The following is a 26,763-nucleotide window of genomic DNA, read 5'->3' as shown; positions in this document are numbered from 1 at the left end:
GAGTGTATTTTCCAAAATTATTGCTAAGGTATGGGCAGGTCTCCACGTCTTCAAGCCCCAGAGAAAAATGTTCAGTGATGTAATTTCACTGTCATTTCCGTTTTAACCGTTTGTTTATGTTGACCCTTTTAGGATTTTCCTGGGTAACAACCTTCAGTCTTCAACAACCCTAACAGAAAACTCTCTCACTTTACTCAGCTCTCTCGCTAGGAATACGCTGCATGAAACGGCTTGTCCCTGCTCTAACCATTCCTTTCACCAGACTTGGAGATGCTGTTAGCTCAAGGTAAACAGAACTGCTCAGCTAATTACATGATTATGCCCGGCCGTCACCAAGGAAAGACTAAAGGAAGTTCTCGAGCTGGGGAGACCCATTCGGGATTTCACCAGGGTTACCCACCTGGGTACCTTTTCGCGCAGACCTGCTCGGCCCTAGAGGAAAAGAGGGGTCTTGGCACACGAGGTATACCAAGGCAATCGAGGCTAGCACCCAAGTTTCTTCGGCTTACCTAGCTCAGCGACTTCGCGTCTCCCTAGTAACCACCACTTCCGGCTCCGACCGGAAGCCCGCAAAGTCACTCGGCCAAAGGTGCGCCCGCCGCACGGGGGCGGAGAGAGTCAGTCAGGCCCAGATTGGACCTACATTTCCCCAGGGACGGGAACGGCGTCTCTGGGTTGAGGGCTCACGACTGGTCCGGGTGCGACTCTTGGCCTGGGGTTGGGCTCCATGGACGCCTTCACTCGCTTCACCAACCAGACCCAAGGCCGGGACCGACTCTTCAGGTGAGTCAGGTGCCAGCGGCCGCCACCCGACCCGGTGCAGGGATGGCTCTGTTGTCCCGCGCCCGGAAAAGAAGGAGGTGATAGCTTCGTGGACTGAAGCAGAAAGGACGCTGCTAGCTCCCACGGAGCGAGTTTGCTTCTCGAGTCCCTCCTCAACCTAAATTCAGTGGGGCTGCGCCATCCGCACCCCCCTTCCGTTCTGAGCCTCTGTGCGAGTAAAGCCCCGGTGCCTGGCACCCCAGCCGCCTCGAGGCGGCTCACAGTTAACACCAGCCCGCGACTCCTCCACCTCCCGACTTTGTTTTCCCCGCTCAGCATTCTCAAGAGGACTTTTTTTTTTTTTAAAGAAATTTTCACTTGACATTTGTGGCTAGGGAAGCAAACCGCCTGGTTGTGGATTCAGATATCCCTTGAAATACAATACTGTGGGGAGGTAGTTTATTTATCTTCTTTATCCATTATTTTCCAATCTACCTCATCACCATATGTGAAATAGTTTTGTAAACTATAAAGCATAATACAATATTGAGAGTTTCAGAAGGAATTAACCCTAAGGTACATGCTGTGCTACTGAAAATATTAGAGAGTGTGGTTTTGATGCTGTTTAGTTCATGATGTTTCTTTTAAAAATTTGTTTATTTTTTTCAATGCTGCCTCATTTTTTTTTTTAAGTGTGCTGTAGGTCAAAGTTTACAGAGCAAATTAGTTTCTCATGAAACAGTTAGTACACAAAATGTTTTATGACATTGGTTGCCAACCCTGCAATATGTCAACACTCTCCCCTTTTTCAGTCCGGTTCCCTGTTTCCATTGGTCCAGTGTTCCTTCTTGCCTTCTCATCTTTGCTTTTGGGTTATTGTGTGCCCCTTAATCTCGTATACATGATTGAACTTCTAAGCACGTGTGTTATTGTTTGCCCTGTAGAACTGTCTAATCTTTGCCTGAAAAATGAACCTCAGGAGTGACTTCAATACTGAGTTAAAAAGATGTCCAGGGGCCATACTCTTGGTGTTTCCTCAGTCTCTGTCAGACCAATAAGTTGGGTTTTTTTTTTGTAAATTTTAGTTTTGTTCTATATTTCTCTCCCGCTGTGTCTGGGACCCTCCATTGTGATCCCTGTCAGAGCTGTTAGGCACCATCTAGTTATGCTGGACTCAGTCTGGTGGAGGCTGCAGTAGTTGTGGTCCATTGGTCCTCTGGACTAATGTTTCCCTTATGTCTTTGGTTTTCTTCATTCTCTTTTGCTCCAGTTGGGATGGGACCAGTAGAAGAAATTTGGTTGATTCTTGCTCAATAATAAAACAATAATTTCAGTTATAGTTTTATTTAACAGCTCTGCCTCCTTTCTGGGTGTACACATGCAAATACAAACAGATACCAATAAAAATAGGCCCAAGAATAAGCTGGAAACTGACTACATGCCAAGTATTGTTGTCAGTGTTTTATAACTCTTAACTCATTTAACCCTCTTCACAACTTGTCTTAGTTATGTAGTGCTGCTGTAACAGAAATACCACAAGTGAATGGCTTTAACAAAGAGAAATTTATTTTCTCACAGTCTAGTAGGCTAAAAGTTCAAATTTAGGGTGTCAGCTCCAGGGAAAGGCTTTCTCTCTCTGTCGGCTCTGGAGGAAGGTCCTTGTCAATCTTCCCTTGGACTAGGAGCTTCTCCGCACAGGGACCTGGGGTCCAAAGGACGCGCTTTGCTCCCGGTGCTTCTTTCTTGGTGGTATGAGGTCCCCAACTCTCTGCTTGCTTCCCTTTCCTTTTATCTCTTGTAAGATAAAAGGTGGTGTAGGCCACAGCCCAGGGAAACTCCCTTTACGTTGGATCAGGGATGTGGCCTGAGCAAGGGTGTTACATCCCACACTAATCCCCTTTAACCACAAGCAGAGATTATAACACAGGAAAACCGCAAAATGGAGGACAACTACACATGGCCTAACCAAGTTGACACATATTTTGGGGGACACAATACAATACATTTCACAACTCTGTGAGGTAGACACTCTTAAATTATGCCTACTTCATAGATGGGGAAACTGAAGCAGAAGGAAGTTAATAGTACTAAGTGGCAGAGCTGAGTGATTCAGATCCACACACTTCAATTCCAGTGCCCACCTCTTATTTAACTACCGAGCCATACTACCTTCTAATCAATTCGATAAATGTTCACAGTGGTTGCATTATGTACAAGCTTCAATAAAATAAAGAAGCTTATAATCCCAGCATACCCATAAAGTACCCTGCAAGGTTTATCAAGGACTTTGGTTAATAAAATAATCATTTAGGATGTCCTTATTAGTTAGATGGGAGATTTCTGGTGATCTCTATACTCTCTATGAGCAAACTGACATTTATCAATAATTCCTTGTTTTTGGACTCACTCCTGTTATGAGACCAAATTTGAGAAAGGGAGATTTATTGACATGGCCAGCTTGAGCCTCCCTAACCAGGAAGCATACTCAAAAAGAGAGAGATAAAGAGATTGTGATTCTTGTCTTCCTGCCCAGTAACAAGTTACCCATTTTGGAAAATGTGCCACATTTTTCTTGAGGTTAATACTGGTATTTACAGCATAAAGAGATTCAAATGCAGGGTAGTAGGAAACAGGCAACTTCTTTATTAAATAGACTGCCAAATACGTTTGGATGTTTGACTATTTGGTATAAAATTTCTCATTTATTACACCTCTGTCAGTAAAGTACTTACTTGTGGGCATGACAATAATCACCTTATTGAATATATTATAAAGCAAAAGTTGCTGTTGAGTCGATTCCGACTGATAGCAACCCTATAGGACGGGGTAGAACTGCATCATAGGGTTTCCAAGGCTGTAAATCCTTAAAGAAACAGCCTGCCACATCCTTCTGCCACGGAGCAGCTGGTGGGTTTGAATTGCCAGCCTTTTGGTTAGCAACTGAGCACTTTAACCACTATGCCACCAGGCTCCATTATTGAGTATACGGTGCTTATTAAATAGGAGCTCATCTGTATTTTATGTAAAGTACTAATTAGATTTGAAAGACAGATTTAAGAACATATCTATATTTATGTACAAGTGCGTATTAAATAATTTTCAGACTGGATTTTTCATTTGGTTCTGGTTCAAGTTCGTGTCTGGTCACGTAGATAGTAGGTTAACTACATGGTAAAAAAAAGTTTATTTCAGAAGTCTGAAAATCGTTCTACGCTAAGTAAAATAAAGAGTATGGATCTTTGCAGACTTAACATGAGGGAGATTTTTGTATAATTTCCCACTTGGACTGCATCCATTTCTCTGTGCCAGCAAAAGGCCTTTTGGGGGCTGTGAACTGCATTATTGCAGAGTTCTCTTTCATTACCTTTGTGTTACATTTCCATCACATGTTCTACCCTTTGGTCCTGTGGAATGACTGTTGCAGCATTTTGCTCTTGTAAGAGCTGCTATATGAGAAACTGTCTTGGAAGCTTTGCCTTTAGTAAGACATGTTTCTTCATCCCTTACTTCATGAATCAAGTTTTATTTGGTTTGTAAATTATTCTCATTTTTTTTTTTTCCCATTTCAGAACCACTCAGTACACATGCATGTTGCTTAGATATTTGTTAGAGCCTAGAGCTGGCAAAGAGAAGGTGGTAATGAAGCTCAAGAAGCTGGAGTCCAGTGTGAGCACTGGCCGTAAATGTAAGTACTCTGTCTCTTGAGGGACAGTGGCTCCTGGTTTAGAATCCTCAGCCTCAGACCCTGTAATTCACAAAACACTTTCTAGGTCATTGATTTCTAGTCAATCAAGTTTATCGAGGAAGTCAGTGAGTAAGGCTGCCCTCGTGGAATTTCAGGCCAAAAAAGGTTGACTGTTTTCCTGCAGACCATTCACAGGTAGCCCCCTATGTTCACGTTTGGTGCTACACCATATCTTTCTGCCTGATCATAAGCAGGGGGACATAACAACGTGTTAGTTCACCTTTAGTTTTTAGAATCACAAATATTTTGACAAGCCCAGACATGAGCTTCTGGCTCCTGGGAGCTCTTGGTGCTCTACAGAAGAACAGAATAGCTAGATCCTGGGCCACCTGCCTTTCCCCTTCTTTTCATGTGGGACTGCTAGAGGAAATGGATAGGTGAAGAGACTTTCTTAGACTGTTTGTATGATGGTTTCATGTTAAAAACAAAAAATGAAGTCAGTATTTTGCACTCATTTAATTCACTTTCATAATCAATCATACTGGGATGTGCTATATTTTTCATAAGAATTGCTGTTATGCCTGGCTCTTGGTTGTTTGATGAGAACCAGATGTTGCTACAGTAGGCAAGCCAAGGAATTGGAGTGGAGTGTAGATCATCAGATATTGATAAATCGATTATTTCTGAGCACCTGCTTCATATAGGTATAGTACTGACTTCATTAGAAAAATAAAATGACGTGCTGTAAATAATGATAATGAGATTTAGTGTCAGATCTAATTGGCTGGAGTAAATGAAAATAAAGGTGTTTTGGAGGAGGTAGAATTGAAGCGTGGCTAGAAAGGAGGAAAAAGAGCAGTCTTACAGGGTAGTTTCCTCTAGTAAAGGCTCAGAGGAGTTAAGACCAAACCATTGTTTTGGAGGATCAGTGAGGAAACTAGCTTGACAGAGGGATGGGAAGGGTGGGGTGAGCATTGCTGGATGATATTGAAGGCCAAGATTAGAAGTTTTTTCGGGATTCTTCAGTGTATTGGTACTCAAAGGTCCTTTAGAGGTCACTAGTCTCTGAAGCCCCCACTCACTGCCCTTGAGATGATTCTGATTCCTAGTAACCCTATAGGACAGAGTAGAACTGCCCCATAGTGTTTCTAAGGCTGTAAATCTTTACAGAAGCAGACTGCCACATCTTTCTCCCATGGGGCAGCTGGTGGGTTCGAACTACTGACCTTTCGGTTAGCAGCCAAGCGCTTTAACCACTGTGCCACCAGGACTCCTCGAAGAAGCCCAGAAGGGGCTTACTCAAGGTCACTCAGTCAGTTAGTGTAAGAGCTATAATGGGAACCGAGGAGTATCATTGCATATACTGTTCTGTGTTGTTTTTATAAAATAATATCAGACATTCTTCTGAGATTATAAGTTTCCTGAGGGTAGCTGCTTCTGAACACTTACTGAGTCTCAGGTATAGTTCTTTAAGGTGAAGTACTTCTTTTGTATTCTCCATAATGTTCAAGACTATCACTTATTCTCATTTGGTACTTGATAAATTACTGATTGATGCATCCCTGATTAATTGAATTACATGCTCACCTAAGGACATGCCATTACGATGGTTAATGTAATTCAACTAGGAGTCATGTATAACCATATCATTAGTTGCCCTATCTACTAAATCCTACCATCTCTACTTTGCCTGGGGTTTGGTCCAGAGAAATGGCAAAATGAAAATGGTGTTTTTTAACACCATTATCTGAAAATTAAATGAAATGTAAGGCAACAAACTCTCCAAAAGAATGTTGCGTCTGGAGTTCACGTTATCATAGCACCTTCCTTCTAGAGAATTCTAGCTGGTAATATTCAAATGTAATAATCCATATTCATGATTGGATCACTGTCTTTTGTGCCTTTCAGGATCATCTTAGGTGTCCTTAGCATACTGTAGAATCCTCCTTTCCTGATCAGAGCGGAGCCTCAAAACACAGTCAGTTATTAAAAAGCCAGTGCTGGCCCATCACCCAGATAACAGGGATTCTGCCTTCCCATTTCGTTCTAATTAAGTAACTGTTAACCATTGTGGGTTCTTCTTGCAGGGTTCAGACTAGGAAATGTGGTACATGCTATACAGGCGACTCAGCAGAGCATTCACGCCACTGACCTGGTGCCCCGTTTATGCCTAACATTAGCCAACTTAAACCGTGTGGTTTATTTCATCTGTGATACCATCCTCTGGGTGAAAAGCGTAGGGCTTGCCTCTGGCATCAACAAAGAGAAATGGCGAATGCGGGCTGCCCGCCACTACTACTATTTTCTCCTGCTGAGCCTGGTCAGGGATCTGTATGAAATCTTCCTGCAGATGGAACAGGTTGCAAATGACAGGGCAAAGAAGGAGAAGTCACCATTCCAGAATCCTCTCGGGCACAGTGTGGCAGATGAGAAAACAGAATGGCTCCAGTCCTTTCTCCTTCTCTTATTCCGATCCCTGAAGAGGCATCCTCCCTTGCTTCTGGACATGGTGAAGAACGTTGGTGATATCCTGAACCCTTTGAACCAGCTGGGGATCTATAAGTCCAATCCTGGCGTCATTGGACTTGGAGGTCTTGTGTCCTCTGTAGCAGGCATTATCATTGTGGCATATCCTCAGATGAGGCTGAAGACTCACTAAGGCAGGATTAGCACCTGCTTTAAAAAATGACCTCTTAGTGGAACGGACACTTGCATTAATCACAGACTGTGTCACACTGAACTTAAGGACTTGTTCACATGAGCATTTAGTGACCTGTGATGTGAGCAGAAGCGGAGCCAGGAATGGAGGAGTATGAAAATTTATGAATGGTTTTTAGAGAGCTGATGTGACTTCCAAATATTTTCCCTTCATCTAACATTGATTGAGCATCTCATGCATATAGTAGGAGCTTAGTAAGTGTTTGCTGAATGAGTAAAAATTGAAAGAGACCCAAAACCCAACAAATAAGTAAACACTAACATATAGTAACTTGGGTCGTGTGGATCACTGGTTTTGTACAACTATAGTAGGTGTGGTACTCAGTGCTCAGTTAGATCTAGCAGAGGGCCCTGTTTTTCTCTGATCAGTTCCTCCCCCTTCTCCTCAAAAATGTCAGTGGCAGGATGGAGGGGAGCTTGTTGGCCCTTATCACTGCACTCTTATCCTTGTTCTGTCCAGAAGCAGAATCAGAAAACATTGGTTACCTTCATGGTATATTGTGTCTGTGGGAAGAGGTGATCTTTAGGTAGTGAGTAAGCAAAAATCAGAAGCAGACAGAAGGGACTTGAGGTAAAAATAGTGTGGACGGCCACACAGGGTAACTGTATGTAGCCTATGACAGGTGAGGAAACTGTGGTGGAAAAAGTTGAAGTGATTTACGTTCAACGCTTCCAGTTCAATGTTCTTTCTATGATATCTCACTGCCTTCCTGATTGAGTAGAAGTGTGAGAATCTCCAGGATCCTATGCTTTTCATCTCTCCTTCTCCCAGAATTTGGAACCTCCATTGGTCAGTGATTTATATTCTATAAAAATTAAAACCATGTATAAACTTATAAGCTAAATCGTTTTAATCAAAACCCTATAATAGTTTGGGCAATTTCACAGTAATTTTCATCAAAGTTTACACAGTTAAAAATTATAACTCCTTCATGAATTTAGGAGGATCAGTTTTTTTTTTTTTTTTTTTGGATAAATCAGACTTTCATATGGTTGGGAGAGGTAGAAAAGAACTATAAGGAGCCAATGAAGAGGACACTAGAGTATTGAGTTGATGCCATTTACTCGTGTTCCTACTTCCAGCCTTGGGTGTTGGGCTCTTATTACAGATCCTTTAGATTTAGGGGAGCAAGTTGGATAAATAGGATGTTATTAGGTAGAAGGCCAATGTCAGCCCTGCCAGTTAAAGCCATCTCATTTATCTGAATGGAAATGAGAAAATGCAAACTAAATAAATTTTCCCATGAATGTGATGGAGACTTAAAAGCTAGACTCAGGTCCTTGGCTCTCTATTTTTAAAATTATCAATCAAGACGTGGGATTTGGGAAAGGATATCTTAGCAACTTTAAGAGAAATGAAAGGTGCTATATCAGGGCAAATAAAAAATTCAACTGTTTTTACCTTGTCTAGATCCTCTACTGTAATACAGATTAATCGTGTCTAATAAATTTCTAGACAAAATGGACTCTTTGTGAATGTGTTCTGGGAATGGAGAAGAGTTCAAAGTAGGGCAGTCCAGCAGATAATTCTTAATCAGAGTGTACACAGTCGGAAGACTTTGCTCTGATAAAATGAGCTCTGATGAAGAAAGATTTAGATGTAGAGCCACTGGGTTGAAAGAGACCTCTTAGATGGACTCTTCCAGACTACTGCCCTGGGAGGGTCCTGTACAGCAGCCCTCTCAGTGGTTATATGGCTTCTGCCTAGAGAAGTCTGCCTTGAATTTGTGGTGGCACGTAAAGGTGAACTATATCTCGGTACTTTTATCCTCTGCAAGTTAGGGCTGTGGTGGGGAGTTTGGGAGATGCCACCTCTTCTAGCATTTGCATAACCTTAATGGTGCCCTGGTACCTCACTTCCTGTATATCCTTTTGCTTTCTAACTAACCTCCCCAGCCCTGAGCTTCCACTCTTCATGAGGGATTCTAAAAAACAAATTCCTTCTAGTTGTACAGACCAGCACACTCACAACTGAACATTGTTGCTTGGGAATTTATTCAACAACAAATATATGAGTGCCACGCTTGGTTCTGGGGATCCACTTATGAACAAGATGGCCAAAGTCCCTGCTCTCATGCGGGAGGGGTGGGAGTAGGAATGAGGAAAGAAGGAAGATAACTGTCCTTCAAGTTGCTGCATGGAAAATGGACTCTTCCCTCTCCCTCTGGGACTCTTCTAGGCCCTTTCACCACTTCTCACCTCTCACCCACATCCTGGACTCCCAGCTGAAGGGGCCAAAGGACTAGCTTTGTCAGCAGAGCTTTTAGGCACAAAGCCTCATACTCCCTATGGCCCAAAGCTGCTACTCCAAAGGCTTAAAATTGCCCTTTGGCCCAGGTTTCTCTCCAGACACAGCCTCACAGATAACTCCTCCTGAGTCTTAAAGTAAGGGCAGAGATTATATCTTTAGATATTTTCTTACCTCTCCATCACTGTTTATATTTTAAAAGCCCAGATTAGATAAAAAGTATTAAATGTATTACATATTTATTACTCTTTTTGGAGGCTCCTGGGTTGACTGGTCCTGCTTTCTTGACCACTCGTTCCCTTCATTGTTGTATCAGAGATAAAAAATGTATCACCAAGGCTCTAGCATAAAGCACTGTTTCTCCCCATGTGCTTCTTTCCCATTACCCATAGCATACAACTGAATAGAGGGGTCAACAATAGATACAATTCTACCAGCAACAAAGAAAATAAGTCTTGTCCTCGCCCTTCATTTTAAGAGGCACAGTCTTTCACCGTCTTTGAAGCCAGGAACTAAAACTGGGGCTCTTGCCTGATTCCTTGTTAAGGAAGGGATGGGAAATGATAGTTCTTTGTTGTTTGGGTGCTGTTCAGTAACAGAATCATGGTCAACACTCACTCCTCCAGACTTGTAAGAACAAAATCCAGTCGACTCACCCATTGCACATTCTAGTGGCATCTTAGGCCAGGTAAAGTTGAGTAAACTTCCTCGAGCTCTAGGAATTTACAGAGGTCAAAATTGCTGCCTCAAAGACTGGATTGCCAAGGACAGAACCTCCAGCTCTGGTTCTCTTTTTCACTGAGGAATTTTATCTCCATAATCAAAGTATAGCATGTTCAAGTGAATTCGGGGTTTAAATCTTACTGTTAAAAATTCACTCTTGTTAGTAAATAATAAAAGATGAAAGAAATGGGTTGGAAACTGTCCCACAGGATCCTTTACGGAAAGGAACTAAAGATTACAGAATTACATAAAACTTCTGAGTTAATGGAAACCCTGGTGGCGTAGTGGTTAAGTGCTACGGCTGCTAACTAAAGGGCCGGCAGTTCGAATCCACCAGGTGCTCCTTGGAAACTCTATGGGGCAGTTCTACTCTGTCCTATAGGGTCAGGATGAGTTGGAATCGACTCAGCGGCACTGGGTTTGGTTTGGTTTTGGTTTTTTGAATTTATGAGTTGAACAACATGTATCCCAACGTCTTCTTTCTGGAAAACAGGTTTTTGAGAATTGGGGGCCAGAAACATGTTGCAGAAACAATAACTTCTCAGGGCCTGGATTTCCTTCAGTTCTGGGATTCACCTTCATGTTGGCTAAATCTCCTTGCAGAAGTTAGGATATGCCTAGGAGACCCTGGGTAAAATAACCGTGGCAACCGGCTGACCCAGCTTTCTCTTCCTCTCTGCCCCCCTCTATCTGGGAGGTGTTAGTAGCATTGCCCAAGACTCCTTGGAGCAACTGGGATTGTTACTGCTCAAGGAGACGCTCTCCAGCCTGGGACTCTGTGGGGCTGAGGAGGCAGTCAGCTAGAGTGAGTGTGGGAGCAGCAGCTGTGGGGGTCCTGGGGCATCCTCCTTACCTGGGTTGTTTCTGAGAGTTAAGGGAGTTGAGGATAAGAATCTGGCAAGGGTCACCTGGGAAGTTTTATTAGAGGTGGGGAAGTGTGCAGGAAATCACTGAAGGAGAGATTATTCAAGGTGAATGACTGGGGGTGTAGAGTAGACATTCTTGGGCCACTAACTTTTCCAGGGTACAGGTTAAATAGCTGTTTTCAGAGAGGAGCCCTGGTGGCACAATGGTTAAGCGCTCAGCTGCTAACTGAAAGGTCAGCAGTTGGAACCTACCAGCTGCTCTGCAAGAGACAAGACCTGGCGATCTGCTCCCATAAAGATTTACAGCCAGGAAACCCTATGGGGCAGGTCTACTCTGGGTCACTATGAATCGGAATTGACTCAGTGGCATGCAGCCACAACTGTCTCACCTGATTGGGCTTAGAGGGAAGGAGGACTGGCAGATATGCTTGCTTGGAAGTAGAGGAACTAACCCAGAGCTTTTTCATTAAAAACAAAACTATTAAACCTAAAACTTGTTATTTTAATCACTTTTGCACCCTCATTTAAGAGCTCTTAGACTTCATCTAGGAGCCCTGGTGGCGCGGTGGTTAAAGCACTCATCAGCCAACCGAGAGGTCGGCCATTCAAACCCACCAGCTGCTCTGAGGGAGAAGAATGTGGCAGTCTGCTTCCATAAAGACTTGCAGCCTTGAAAACTCTGTGAGACCATTCTTCTCTGTCCTATAGGGTCACTGTGAGTTGGAATCGACTAGACAGTAGTGGGTTTGCTTTGAGTTTAGACTTCATCTAAAGCCTCTTATCTCTGACAGCTACCTTCATTCTTCACTTCTTACCCTGAACCCTTGCAAGAAACATCTGTCTTGACAAGTGGGCTGTGGAGCAACTCGTTCCTATGGGACTTTAAGAAGTGGCTTCTTGTCTGTGACATTTGCCCTCCAACCTATGTCTTCTATTCAGGGAAATTGAGATCCCGGGCAGTCTAGGCTCAGTCGGTGGCCATGAGAGGTAGGGAACTGCCCGTGTGGATCTCAAGCCTATGGGCTTTCTGATGGGCCTGGGACCCTCTGCTTTGCAGCTTGAAGAGCTGGTATGGCAGTCAACAAGAGTCCGACCATGCTGGATGAAGACCTCCCCGTAAGTAACTTGGGCTTATAGATGGGGTGGACAACTGAGGGAGGAAGAAGGAACAGGCAGGGAGGGAAGGTTCAGGGGGCTTAGAGCAAGGTATCTCTAGATTATATTCCCTAGCTCATTGACTTTCATATCTTGTCTTAGTTATTCTTGCCCTCACTACCTTTTGCAGAGAGCAGTTGGAGGATCTAAAAAACAAACGATGTCTATTAAAAACTAAACACGTTGGAGAAGAAGGACAGAAATCTGGCCATGGGAGAATGGAAAGGAAGGGAACTCTTGTGTTCTGAAAACCTGGGGGAAGCCTGGGCTCTGACCACCAATCCAGGCTGAATGTATATTCAGTTATATTAATACAGAGCCTTAGGGTCCCTGGGGGCGTCATTCAATTCTATATAGTCTGTATAAGTGTACCTCCTGGTGTTAACATGAGGCACAGCTGGTACTGCTATACTTAGGAATGGGTTGGAGGTTCGATGTATCCAGTATTGTGTCTCCGACCTGGTTTTCACTATGTCTTGGACTGGTTTTGACACTTGTAGGTGTGCCTAATGCCTCCCGAGGAGCCCTGGTGATGCAGTGGTTAAAACGCTCAGCTGCTAACCAAAAGGGTGATGGTTCCAACCCACCACCTGCTCCACAGGAGAAAGATGTGGTAGTCTGCTTCTGTAAAGACCTACAGCCTTGAAAACCCTTTGGGGCAGTTCTACTCTGTCCTATAGAGTCGGTATGAGTCGAAATTGACTCAACAGGAGTGGATTTTGGGTAATGCCTCTTGGCAAGGCGTCTCTGATTGAGGCACAGTTCATTCAGTTTGTGAAACTTAAAAATTGTGAACTTGTACAATACCCATATTGTCCCAAGTTAGGCCTCAACTAATCTTTCCACTAGAAAATGCTGTATTAGATTTTTTTATTGAATCACAGAACACAGAGAGGCGTAAAAAGTTTAGATGCACAGTTAAGCCATCCTAACAGATGGCTGGATGGCTATTCCCTTCCTGGGACCTCTTTCCGCCTTTGGCTTTGCCTAAACAGCTTCTGATGGTTCTGTCCACAATGTTAAAGCAAATGTTTTCTTGCTTACACTCAGTCTTCTTCTAGTTCAGATTTTAAATTCACCTACAGGATAAAAAGTTAAAATATTGTGACCTACTTTGTCTAGTGCACATATGGGTCTCTTGAATGGTTTTCTAAATCGGCTTCCTAAAAACAGAACAGCTTAGATCCTCACCACCACAGCAGCATCACATTCAGAGCGACAGAGAGGGCTCAAGCTTCTGTCAGACCTGAGGAGTTTTCCTTTTTATGTAGAGAATTGTTAACATTCCTAGGAGTTGACAGAATGTAATGAATCCCCGTGTACGCTTCACTAGTCCCAAACAACCATTAACCCATGGCCAATCTTGCCTCATCCTCACTGCATCTCCTCCCTACCTTGCATTATTTTGGAGCAAATCCCAGATATCATGCCATTCAAACCTAAGTTGGAAGCCTGGCTGTGACGCTTACTGTGTGATCTTGGATAAGTCACTTACCATCTCTGAGTCTGTCTTCTCATCAGCAAAGTGGTATTAATAAATGCTGACCTCAGAAATTTGCTGTTAGAATTAAATAAAGTCATGTCCCCAAGGCACCTAGACCAGTGTCTGGAGCACAATAACACCAAATAAATGTTGTTTCCCTCTGCATGGCTAGAATCCACACTCTTTTACTCAAACACCAGTGTTCTTCTTTTCCCTAAGATTCCTAGGTGGCCTGAAGTTTAATTATGTGACTGCTGCCAAAATTAAAATGTATTAATAAGGGCACAGCAGGCTAATAATAAGCAGTGATAGTTCCACTGTATCCACGTGCTTTGACCACACCTGGGGCACTGTCTTCAAGTTTGAGTGCTAGGTTGTTAAGAAAGACAACACCAGACCGCAGTGTGTCCAGAAGAGGGATCACCAAATCAGGATGGTTTGTAAACTAAGGTACTGGAACTATTTAGCACGGAGAAGGGTCCTCCAAAGGGAGACATATTTGGCTTCAAATATGTGAAGTGCCTATTCATGCATGATGAAATAGATTTGCTCAGGGTTGTTCCAGAGGTCAGAGGGTGGAGTAGTGGGTGGAGGCAGATTTCAGCTCAGCAAAGCTCTCCAACAGGGGTACAGGCCACTGTATGAGAGGGGAGCTCCCATCAAAGGAGACATTCAAATAGAAGTCTACAGGGAACCCATGGAAAGGATTCTTGCTGCAGAGTCCCCCGAAGGCCTAAGATTCTGTGATTCAGTACAGTTGGGCAGGTCTAAACTTAGCGTTCTGCTACCCCTGACTGTGATTCATTTATTCAACTAACATTGCCAGGCTTTATGCTACGCACTGGGGATAGAGAGATGACAAGGATTCGGCGTGTGCCTGAAGGACACCAGCCAAATGGAAGGCAGACAAGTCACACATAATCCCAGCAGAGTGTGACAAATGTAGAAAAAGCCCAGGAAAGGAAGTGTGACTGTGAGGGTGAAGAGTCAGGAAGCCTTCATAGAGAAAGTGGTGATCAAGCTGTGTCCTGAGGGAATGGCGTTCACCAGGCAGAAAGGACTATGGGAAGGAAGGTGAGCATTCTAGGCAATGGAACCAGCATACAAGGCAGGGAGGCAGTATCCCAGAAAAGCCAAAAAATGTTTAGATGAATGGTGGACTAAAACCCTGGACAGGTACGCTGCCAACATTTGGTCTCTACCAGTAAGTTTAAGCGGGTAGATTGGAGCCTTTGGGGTAGGCTGGAAGGTGGGGTGAGTTTTGGCTTAGCCCCTGGAGGATGGATTGCCTCTGCATTTCTGCAGTGCCTGGATGAAAACCAGGAGAGCATGGTAGACTGGCTCTTACTTCCCCATGTGGGTGCCCCCGACCATGACTCCGGCATCCAGAGATCTCTCTGGCCTTGGTTCCTCCCAGGTCACTGGACTCAGCCTCACCAATGGGCTCCATGATCCTGGGGCTGCCCTCCTGGGAGGGGGGTGGGGAAAGAGGTAGGATAACTTGAATGCCTTCCTTCCTCCGTTCTTTCTGTGCCAGGAAAAGGAGAATGTGATACAGAGGGTCCTGCAGCTGCCGGTGGTGAGTGGTACCTGTGAGTGTTTCCAGAAGACCTATGCCAGCACCAAGGAATCCCACCCTTTGGTGGCCTCTGTATGCAATGCCTACGAGAAGGGCGTGCAGGGCGCCAGCAACTTGGCTGCCTGGAGCATGGAGCCTGTGGTCCGCAGGCTGTCCACCCAGTGTGAGTTCTTGTGGTACTTGGCCAGCTGCCTGCCTGTTCAATGATGCTCACTCCTGCCTGCTAGCCTACCTGATAGCCTGATAACTTGCTTGTCTGCCTACCTACATGCCTGTGTATCTGCCTGCCTATTCAACTGTCCATGTCCCATTACGTGGTCTTATAAGGCATCTATAGCTCAGCTGGCATTTTCCTAGGATGACAACGATGGGCCAAAGAATTGGCAGAGCGAAGGGATGAGCAGAGATGAATGGGCATCCAGGCCATAACCTGTGGGACTCTCCCAGCCATAACCTGTCTGAGCCAAATGCAGCAGCAGCAGCAGTAGCAGCAGCAGCAGGAACTAGCAGAGTCTGCCACAAGGGCAGGGACAGAGAGCATTAGGGCTGGCCTGGCAGGATTTGGAGGAGGGGAGAAGGAGAAGTCTTCTGGGCTCAGCAGCTGATAGAATCAGCTTGTGACAGGCAGGGGGCAGCAAAGAGCTACAAGCAAGGGCTGGAGACAGTGGTCCACGTGGGCCTTACTAGACCAGCCTCTACCCCCATCTCACCAACCCCGCCCCTGCCCTCTCGTTCTAATTGTTCTTGCCTGTTTGAAAATCTGGTCTCCAGGACTCTTGACGGGATCCCTGGTGGTGCAGTGGTTAAGAGCTGCTAAGCAAAAGGTAGGCAGTTCAACTCACCAGCTGCTCCTTGGAAACCCTATGGAGCAGTTCTACTCTGTCCTATAGGGTTGCTAGGAGTTGGAATCAACTTGAAGGCAATGGCTAAGGCTCGTGACAGAGCTCAGGGAAATTCCGACAGAGCTAAGAAGTTTAGGACCTTCCACCATTTTAATTAGAGAATTGTGGATATCCGAGGATTCTGCACAGCAAACAGGAGAAGATAAATGTATAGAAGTGTCCCTGCCTGCAAGCTCCTTAAATTTTCAGTCTCATTTTACCCAATCAGAAGATGGCCAATTCTTCTATACTCTGTGCCGCTCAAAAAATTTTGTGAAGAAATTAAGATACCTGGGGAAAGAATATATGAAAGAACATGTATGTCCTCAGCAGCTCCTGGGTAGGATTCCTTGAAGCATTTGCATTCTCTGGTGCTTGCCCTGCTCCCCGGGGACAACTCCTCTCTCTTCCCTATGACCCTTCCCAAGCCCCATGCTCTCAATACCTAGGGATTAAAAGGAAAGGCCGTGGACAATCTGGGGCCTAGACAGGTTGTGGCTGGGAGTTTGTCACCTCCAGACCTAAGGCCCAGGCCTGACCCCAGCAAGGCCCAACCCCAGGACCCCACTGCCCCCCCTTTCCACACTCACACCTCCAATCTCCTTCTCCCTAATGCTCACTCAGAGCCCTGGAGCCAGAGGGGAGGGAGGAGAAGGAGGGAGAGACCAGTATTTGTTGGTGATTCACACAATTTCCATCACTTCCTCCTTACAACAAGCCTGCAAGGTACACAATTATCCATGTTACAACCAAGAAGCCTGAGGCTCAGACAGGCTGTGACTTGCCTGAAGCCACACACTGGGATTTGGGTGCTAGGCTTTGAGAGTAGGTGTGACTGACTCCGGAGTTCCTACACAGATGGAAGAGACTGGCCTTGGTCTCGAGGAGTCACAGCGGATGGGGAATAAAGATGGCAAAGGGCCTCAGGTTCAAAGATGCTTTGGAGGCAGCAGGGCCGGGGGATTTGAGAGCTGCAAGGCCCCTTCTTTGCCCCAGAGGGCACTGCAGGGTTCTCACAGTGGGGTGCAGGGCTCACCCCAATGTGGCCCTTTGCTTCTAGTCATAGCTGCCAACGACCTGGCCTGCCGAGGCCTGGACCACCTGGAGGAAAAGATCCCAGCGCTCCAGTACCCTCCTGAAAAGGTAAGCCCCTTCCTTCTTCTTACGCTCCCCTACACTCTGCTGTCACTGCCTCCTCTTCCACCCACTTCAGGGGAGGAGAGGGCGGGAGCTGCTGATGCAATGATTGAGAGTATTTCGTTTCCCTGGCAAATGTCCTTGAAAACTGGAGGAGGCTGCCTGCCCCCAAGGTCTGAGGATGGGCTTCTTCCTCCCCCTGTGGAACCAAATGAAGGCAGGGTTTCTGGGACCAGCAGGCAGAACCCAGAGACAAACCTAAACAGGAGTGTGGGGTAGGTTCCTGAGATTTGGGGCTCCATGGGCTTGCGTCGGACTGCTAGGTGACTAAGGCCCCTGAAATCATGGGTCACACTTGTCAGGATCCCAGGATTGCAGCCCCATGAGCCCAAGATCCAACCCTTTATGGACCATGAGACTGAAAATGTCACTTCAACTGGATATATATTTATTGAGTAGTTGCTATTGATGCGGGCCCATGCTAGATGCTTTTGGGGAATAAGCTTCAGTCCCTGCCCTCATCCATGTCACCAACTACCTACCTTCCCACCAGTACTCACTGAGCCCTGCCCTATGCCAGGTGCCATAACATGTAATTTATAGACCCTCTCATTTAATCCTCTTATCAGCCCTTTGGGATGGGTGGTGATCCCCATTTCACAGATGAGAAAACTAGTGACTGGCTACGAAGCCTTAAGTGGAGGCCACATGAGTGCAGGTCTGCTTGGCTCTGAGGCCTGTGTTCATCCCCACTTTTCCAGATGAAGGGCAGTCAATGTCTTTGTCACAAACGAGCTCCCAGACAAGTAGGAGACAAAGACAAATACATCCATAGCAAACAAGACCAAAACCATTGTCGTCAAGTTGACTCCAACTCATGGTGACCCTATAGGACAGAATACAACTGCCCCATAAAGCTTCCAAGGCTGTAAATCATTACAGAAAAAAACTGCCACATCTTTCCCCCACAGAGCAGCTGGTGGGTTCGAACCACTGACTTTTTGGTTAGCAGCTGAGTGCTTAACCACTGTGTTACCAGGGCTCCAATGCATCCATAAATCAATACAAATATAAATGGGTATGTAATCTGTGTTCAGAGGGAAGGACAGGGGACACAGTGTAGGAATTTGGAAGAGGTGATGCCCGTGTGCATGGGTGTCAGAGCAGGCATCACCAGGGAGGTGGCCTTTGGGGCCATCCTTACAAGGTGGATGAATGAGGCCTTCCTGGAGCTGGGCTCAGGGCCTGAGACCCTGAGGCGCAGTCCTTCCAGGGCCTGCAAAACCCATATGCCTGACTCCACCCTCCAGATCGCCTCCGAGCTGAAGGACACCATCTCCACCCGCCTTCGCAGTGCCAGGAACAGTATCAGCGTGCCCATCACAAGCACTTCAGACAAGGTCCTGGGGGCCGCTCTGGCCGGCTGTGAGCTTGCCTTGGGAGTGGCCAAAGACACGGCCGAATTTGCCGCCAACACTCGAGCTGGTCGGCTGGCCTCTGGAGGGGCTGACCTGGCCCTGGGCGGCATTGAAAAGATGGTGGAGTTCCTCCTTCCTCCAGCCAAGGAAGAGTCAGGTACCTACTGTTGGGGGTGGGGAAGGGAGACCGGCCCCAAGGGAGCAAGTTGGCCACCCAAAATGCCTGGGAATCAAGGAGGCAGCAAGGGCTCACCCAGCCATAGCTCTGGGCTCTCTAATAGGGAATGCCCAGCAGGATTTTCAGATGGATCCATAACTATTTAGCCCCATCCCTGCATCTGTAAGTGCGGAAAACGAGTTATCCAGTCACTAGTGAGTTTGTGGTGATCTAGGACACTGCTGTCCAGCCCTGGATACAACCCAGATTTCCCTAGCCCATCTCTGATCTGCTTGCCTTTTTTCACCCAAATCCCTACCCAGCCTCTGATCCTGGATGCCAGTGGACCCAAAAGAAGCTTCCCAAGGGCAAGCCGAGCCTCCTGAGCAGGGTTGGGGCACTGGCCAACACCTTGTCTCATCACACCTTCCAGACCACAGCCTGGGCACTGAAGCAGGGCACTGACATGGCCCTGTGGATCCCAGGTGTGGCACCCCTGGTTAGTATCGGCTCTAAGCCCTGACCAACCCCTGGCCTGGCTGTCCTGTGGGCAGCTTATGCACCCTGGTCCCTACTATCTCTGACTTAGCTCCCTCTCCTGCCCTGGGGATGCTCTCTCTGACAACCTGGGCTGGGACTTTAGGTCTAAGGACAAGAGGCTTTAAGAGGGGGTAGAGGGCTTGTCCCCCAAGCCACAGGGGGAGAGAAAGGACAGGGCGAGAGCTTAGGGCAGTCCTACCTTGCTAGGATGGTATAATACCCACTTTTGTCTCCTCCATTCTTCATCAGACCCCGTGCCCACAGCTTCTGTCCCCGCAAGTGTTCCTCTTGCTGTGGTCCCCTACCTATACGGAAGCTGAGACTCTCATCTACTGTCATTGCTCCAGGCACTAAGGAGTGTCACCCTTAAACAAATGGAACACAAAACCCGTTATGTCAGGGAGAGAGCCCCACCTGGGCCAGAGTCCCTGACTACCCTCAACTTCCTGGTTTCCCCTCCAGAGTCTTCTAAATTCCATCCCCACTGCACCCAAGATAAAGCTGCCTTTTCTAGGCCTGGGCAGGGCTAAACCCTCACACCTGTCCCCACTTCTCTGTGTACTTTAGCAGAGATAGTCTGGATTTCTTTCATAAGGAACTAAGTCCAAAAGAAATAAAGGCAACATAAAAATCCAGCAAACAGCTTTTCAGCCATCTTTTGGATGATACTTATAAAAGCATCATCAGGCCTGGATCATTCATGCAAGTGTAGCTTGAGAACCTAGTATGTGCCAGGTGCTGTGGCTCCAGGAGGGAAAGTGGGCTAGTAGTTCCCCTCCGTCCTCTGCTCCTTTGTTTTTGGCCAGTACCGAGGATCATTTACCAATGAGGGGCAACACGCTGTGTGACACAGCCTCAGAGGCCACCATTCACAGCATATAATGGTGGCCCGTAAAGTTGTATCACACAGAGGCCCTGTTTGTGGAGCTACCTAGAGGTTTTGGATGAGCCAGGCCGTGCCACAGCAAACACCAGCCCATTTGCTCAGGTTGGTTTCCTCCCACGGGCACACTTGATTTTTTTCACCCTTTAAAAATCTGCAAGGAATATCTACTAAAGTTAACCATACATACACACTGTGACCCAGCAATTCCACTCCTAGATGTAAACCCAACGAAAACACTTGTGTCCCCCAAAAGTCAAGTAGGAAAATGTTCCTATCAGCTTTATCCTTAGCCAAGACCTAGAAACAGTGCAAATGCCCATTAACAGTAAAATGGATAAATTGTGACATAATCACACAGTGGAATATCACACAGGAATGGAAGAGAAGGAACTACTCCTATATGCAACATGTGGATGAATCTCGCAGCGTGGTAGTGAACAAAGGACGCTATTCATGAAAAAATGCATATTGTATGATTGCATGTATAACCAAACCAAACCCACTGCCTTCAAGTTGATTCCGATTCCCAGCGACCCTATGTATACAAAGCTCGAGAATCCACAAAACCGATCCACAGCCATAGAGGTCAGAATGTGGTCACTTTTGGGAGAGGGAGTACTGACTGGGTGGGGCACAGAGAGTCTTCTTGGTGTTGGAAATAGTCTATATCTTGATCTGGGTGGTGGTTTCACAGGTGTATATTTGTGAAAAGTGATGTAACTGTACACTAAAGACGTGTGCACTTTGGTGTATGTAAGTTCTCACTCAATGAAAAGTTCAAGAAAAGTCAGCTGGGGCCTGGCTCTGCTCCTCTCCACCCCAGGCCCTGGGGTGAAGGGCTGTGGCCACTGGGGCTGCTTGCCTTCCGTAGGGACTTTGAAGCCAGCCGCCCTTCTCGCCCTCAGAGCAACCTGGCCCAGTGGGGTGCATCAGCAGCCATGCAGGCAGTGTCCCGGCAGCAGAGTGGGGTGCCCTGGTTACACAACATCGCCATCACCCAGGAGGAGGACCACAATGACCAGAATGACACAGAGGGGGAGGAGACGGAGGAGGAGGAGGAGGAAGAGGAAGAGAAGGAGACCGAAGAGAAGCTCAGTGAGGTGAGAAGGGCAGCAGGAGCTGAGCGGAGGATGTGGGGGCCTAGAGGTCCCACAACGCTGGGGAGGCGGGAAGAGGAGGGAAGGCGAGAAGCAGAGGCACTGGGTGAAACAAGAATCTCTGCCCCAGACCCAAGGACAGGGTGCATGGATCATTCACCCCACCCCAAGCATCTAGAAACCCAAACCCATTGCCGTCAAGATGATAACTCACAGCGACCCTATAGGACAGGGAAGAACTGCCCCGTAGAGTTTCCAAGGAGTGCCTGGTGGATTCAAACTGCTGACCTTTTGGTTAGCAGCCATAGCTCTTAACCACTATGCCACCCATATAGGTCCCTGTGAGTCGAAATCTACTCGATGGCAACGGGTTTGGTTTTTTGGTTTTTCAATAATTTAGCTAACAAAGCACCTCCATGTCATTCTCCCAGCTGACACTCACAACAGCCATGTAAGACAGGCCAGGCAGAAATAATTGTCCCCGTTTTGCAGATAAAGAAACGGAGGTTCAAAGAGGGCAAGTGACTTGCCCAAGGCCACATAGCTAGTGGCAGAGTCAGGCCAACGGGGATCCAGTTTTTTTTTCAATTTGAGGTCCACGTTCTTTCCCCTCTAGCTCTGGGGGTGGTAGTGGGGGCAGGGGACCCAGGAGTTGCTGCAGGAGGTGCTGACCCTGCTCTGGCCCCCAGGTGGCAGCCCTGCCCAGCCCAAAAGGCCTCCTGGGCAGTGTGGCACACACTATGCAGATGGCCCTCCAGAGCTCCATCTCGGCTGTGACATGGGCACCTGCCACTGTGCTGGGCATGGCGGGGAGACTGCTGCACCTCATGCCCACCCGTGCTGTCTCCTCGGCCAAGGGGAGGGCCATGTCCCTGTCGGACGCCCTGAAGGGTGTTACTGACAACGTGGTGGACACGGTGGTGCACTACGTGCCGGTGAGTCCCACCCTGGGCTAACCTCCCTCTCTCTTGGGGACTGGAGGGGGCAGATAAAGTAAATTTGACTGAAGGCGCTCCTTTCCCCAGCCCCCTTGGAGGTCCTCCTACGATGCTCAGTGCCCCAGAAACACTCAGACATGCTGTGGCCTTGACTTCTTCTAAGGCCTCTCCCAGCACATATAGTATAGAAGTCTGTGGCTTCACCCAGGGCTTCTTCCTCCTCCCCCTCCCCACCTGCTGGTGAAGGAGTCTTCTGCTACCAGTACGAGGGTCCTGTGTCCCAGCCCTCACTGGCTCCCAACTGAAGGACCAGGCAGGTCTGCGTGCTGCCTGGGAAGGGCTTGGAGACAGGCTTCCAGGGGTCCCTGAAGGGTGGGCCATAAGTCCCAGGGGACAGCAGCTGCCCCATCCCAATTCTATCCCCAACACAAAAACCTAAGGGATGCCAATACCGTCTCTTCGGAAGCCCTTGGGTCCTGTCCCAAAGCAAGCCACAGAGCCTACAGACTCTAGGAGGCTTGCGCAGGGCAGTAGACCCCCTTACAGCTGGGGGGAAGGGCTCTCAGTCACTCACTCTCACCCAACAGGCAAGCCAGGGGTCTTGGGCAGCCGGTCTGTTCACTCTGAGCAGAGGACCCCAGAACAGGTCCAGGCAGAGGTACTCTGACCCTGGCCGTGGCAGTGTGCTGGCTGTGCTCAGCCTGTAACTCTGGCCCAAGGTAGGGGGTCAGCAGACGCCACAGTTCCTCACTGAGTGTACCTCCGAAGGGGGCCCTAGGGATCCGGAAGCTCTGGAAGAGACATGGTTTGCTTTGCCTGAGGGGTCTGGCCTGGGGAGACCCTCATAGCGCCCCCCATCCTGGAGGCCACTGTCGTCCACGTAGCCTGTGCCCGACTCTCAGTGGGCCAAGCCTGAGAGGGATCTCCGCGAAGGCCCCGGTGCTGGGGGTGGTGGGTGTCAGGTCGGAGGCCGAGCTGAGGCCCTAATGCGGCGGCTGGGTGGGTCCTCAGCTCCCTAGGCTGTCGCTGATGGAACCCGAAAGCGAATTCCGTGACATCGACAACCCACCAGCCGAGGCCGAGCGCCGAGGCTCTGGGGCCCGGGCCACTGGCCCAGAGTGCTTGCCACGCCCAGCTCTGTATCGCAGCAGCCTGCGCAACGCGCGTGGCTCCGGCCCGAGTCAGGACGACAAGCTCGTGACGCCCGCCGCACCGAGCCCGGGCTTTCCGGCCGTGCCTCGCGAGAAGCCCACTCGCAGGGTCAGCGACAGCTTCTTCCGGCCCAGCGTCATGGAGCCCATCCTGGGCCGCGCTCAATATGGCCAGCTGCGCAAGAAGAGCTGAACCTGCAGCGCCAGCCCCCGCGCCTCCTCAGCGGGAGACCCAGCGTGACCACCACCCAGTTCGCCAGAACCATTTTCCCTAACAAATAAATAGAACCTACGCGTCCAAGTGAGCTTTGGCTTGTTCAAAGTAGGCCCCTCGGAACTCCGAGCCGCATTCCATCGATGCTGCCGTACACACACCAGTCTGTCTGAGCATCCTTTTTGGGCTTAGCTCCAGGCCCACTTTTAAGGGGCACCAGAGCAGCCGTCTCCTGATTCTAGGGCTTGTTTTTTTGCTAAAAGGATAATTATCTAACTTGATCTCTCACTTTAACCAAACTTGTGATCAAATGACATTTGTTTCCAAAATTCGGATCCATCCTCTGCAGACAAATATTTGCTACCAATAAGCATGAGGGTCCAGGCAGGAGTTCTTGACACATTTTTAGCACCCAGTCTCAGAGGATGAGTATTTAGGCTGTCAGCAGACTACTTTGAAGGAAACACCAGTCAGGTGCAAGAGCTCTTGTGTGTTTATTTAAAATATTAGTGTCTGAATGTCCTTCACAGGCAGAGTCCCAGGCCTGTCCTCTGCAGAGCCACCTCCTTGCTTGCAGCCACGTTTCCCTTTGCAGCCTTCCTGCCTTCCACCTGCATCTTCACCCTCCTATCTACCTCTTGAATGCTGGCACCCCCAGATGCTACGGGGTGACAGTGGTGTCCTCTCACTCTGTAGTCTATACTACGTAGGCTATTTATATTGTAGCCACAGTTCATTCCAAATCTGTTTTTTAAAAAAATGTTGTTATTAGTTGTCCCAAGTCAGTCCCCAACTCATAACAATCCCATGCACAATGAGATTGGACCGTTACGATCCATAGGGTTTTCATTGGCCGATTTTCAGAACTGAATCACCAGCCTTTTCTTTCTAGTCTTTCTTAGTGTGGAAGGTCCACTGAAACCTCTTCAGCATCATAGCAACATGCAAGCCTCCCCTGACAGACAGGTGGTAGCTGCGCGTGAGGCGTATCGGCTGGCAGTCAAAACCAGGTCTCCCTGTGAGGGTGGGAATGCTGCCACTGAACCGACACTGACCCCCACCCCAAATGTTAAACCTAGGAAATGCATAGATATAGTTTAAAACCTCAAACGTTGCAAAAAAAGAAAAAAAATTCAAGGCTTGCAAAAGGGTGTGTCCCTCCCTGAGTTTCCCAGCTCCCCACCTCTCTAACACACACAAAGCAAACGCAGAATCAATTTGCCATGTATCCTTCCAGATATAGGATATGAGTCTACAAGCACATGCGTTTTTATTTACACAAGCTGTAGAATGTTATATTCACCTGCTTTTTTGACTTTAATACCTCTTAGAGACCTTTTTCTATCAGTTCAGCTAAATCCTCCTTGCTCTTTTTAATGGCCACGTAGGAAGTATTTCATAATATGAATAATGCACTTAACCGATTTAGCCGATTCCAACTGCTCTCCTGTAGGGTCGCTATGAGTCGGAATCGACTCGATGGCACTAAGTTTTTGTTTTTTTTCTGATGATGGGCTTTCAGGTTGTTTCCAATTTTTTGCTACTGCAAACAGTGTTATAATAAATGTCCTTATAAAAAATGGCTTTATATACGTGTGTCAGATAAATTTGTAACCTGTAACCAGGACATGCTGTGTGAAAGACTATGTGCATTTTAAATACTGATAGATAATGCTAAGCAGCCTGCTAAAGCAAATTCTAGTTGTATTGTTATTTTTATCTGCAGCTGTCGAACTGTGCACCAATAATTATAACACCACTTTAAGTCCTTTTGTTGTTGTTAGTTGTCATGGATTCTGACTCATGGCGACCCCATGTGTTACACAGTAGAACTGCTCCATAGGGTTTTCTTGGCGGTAATCTTTCTTTTTTTCTTTAACTTTTAGATCAGATTTTTATTATAACCATCTGCTTCTGCTTTAAATGACAAAAAAAAAAAAAACTTAGTTCCTGGTCCTGAGGTGAGTCTGTTGGCAAAATCAATTCCTGACAAGAGCCTAATACGTAGTAACCAAAAACCAAACCCGTGGTCGGCCCCCAAATATGCTTGTTGAATGAGTGAGTGAATAAATGTGAGTCCATGTTGCAATCAACTTAAAAAAAAAAAAAGTTCTAGAGACTTCTTGATAATAACACATCTTTAGATAAATCAGAGACTTCAGTGGAAATTTTTGCATGTGGAAAACAAGCAGATTTATGCATCCTACCATGTATGAGCACATTGGTTAATAGACCAAATCGATCCAAATGTACAATTAGATTTAAGACTACATGGTCTAACGTAAAATGTTTTTTGCTTTTAACTGCCGTGTGTTCACTAGGACCCTAGAGTTGACTCAAGTTGTATCTACCCAATGCCAACTATCAGGACATCTTTAAATATTTCTTTTTTTTCCCTAAATTTTATTTGTTTTGTTGTTGTTGAGAATATACGCAGCAAAACATACACCACCAATTCAACCGTTTCTATATGTATAATTTAGTGACACTGATTACATTCTTCCAGTTGTGTAACTGTTCTCACCCTCTTTTCTGTGTTGTTCTTCCCTTATTGACATAAACGCACTGCTCCCTAAGGTTCCTATCTAATCTTGAGAGTTACTGTTGTCAATCTGATCCTACGTAGATAGTTCTTCAAAGAGCATAATGCTCAAGGCAGAACTTTTTTACTAGTTAAGCTGAACGATTGGTTTAAGGTGACTTCAGGGGATTTAAAAAAAATTTCTCATTAAAAAATTTATACACATACTGTTTTGTGACATTGGTTGCAATCCCCACAATGTGACAACACGCTCCCCCTTTCCACCCTGGGTTCCCTATGTCCATTCCTCCAGTTCCTGTCCCTTCCTGCCTTCTCGTCCAGCTTTTGGACAGGAGCTGCCCATTTGGTCTCGTGTATCTGATTGAACAAAGAAGCATGTTCCCCACAGGTATTGTTTTTTTTTGTTTTATAGGCCTGTCTAACCTTTGTCTGAAGAGTGGGCTTCGTGAATGGTTTCAGTTCTGGGTTAACAGAGCATCTGGGGGCCATAGTTTTGGGGGTTCCTCCAGTCTCTGTCAGACCATTAAGTCTGGTCTTTTTATGTGAATTTGATTCTGTTCTACATTTTTTTCCTGCTCTGTCT

General features: G+C 46.9%; 2 protein-coding genes across 2 annotated transcripts; both read left to right on the top strand.

Annotated features, from left to right (window-relative positions):
- The first annotated feature begins 18 nt into the window (after window positions 1-18).
- On the top strand, window positions 19-12,028 carry PEX11A (peroxisomal biogenesis factor 11 alpha). Its single transcript, XM_003413890.4, has 3 exons — window positions 19-783; window positions 4,332-4,447; window positions 6,535-12,028. The coding sequence occupies exons 1-3, from the start codon at window positions 728-730 to the stop codon at window positions 7,104-7,106; spliced, it is 744 nt and encodes a 247-aa protein (XP_003413938.1). The 5' UTR covers window positions 19-727; the 3' UTR covers window positions 7,107-12,028.
- On the top strand, window positions 4,333-26,763 carry PLIN1 (perilipin 1). Its single transcript, XM_003413891.4, has 9 exons — window positions 4,333-4,447; window positions 12,060-12,118; window positions 15,178-15,382; window positions 17,161-17,243; window positions 18,548-18,812; window positions 19,136-19,311; window positions 21,144-21,338; window positions 22,025-22,270; window positions 23,285-26,763. The coding sequence occupies exons 2-9, from the start codon at window positions 12,074-12,076 to the stop codon at window positions 23,615-23,617; spliced, it is 1,548 nt and encodes a 515-aa protein (XP_003413939.3). The 5' UTR covers window positions 4,333-4,447; window positions 12,060-12,073; the 3' UTR covers window positions 23,618-26,763.

Source organism: Loxodonta africana, chromosome 13, assembly GCF_030014295.1.
Source record: "Loxodonta africana isolate mLoxAfr1 chromosome 13, mLoxAfr1.hap2, whole genome shotgun sequence".
Taxonomy (NCBI): Eukaryota; Metazoa; Chordata; class Mammalia; order Proboscidea; family Elephantidae; genus Loxodonta; species Loxodonta africana.
Note: the sequence above shows the minus strand (reverse complement) of the source record. Positions and strands in the feature narration are given on the sequence as shown.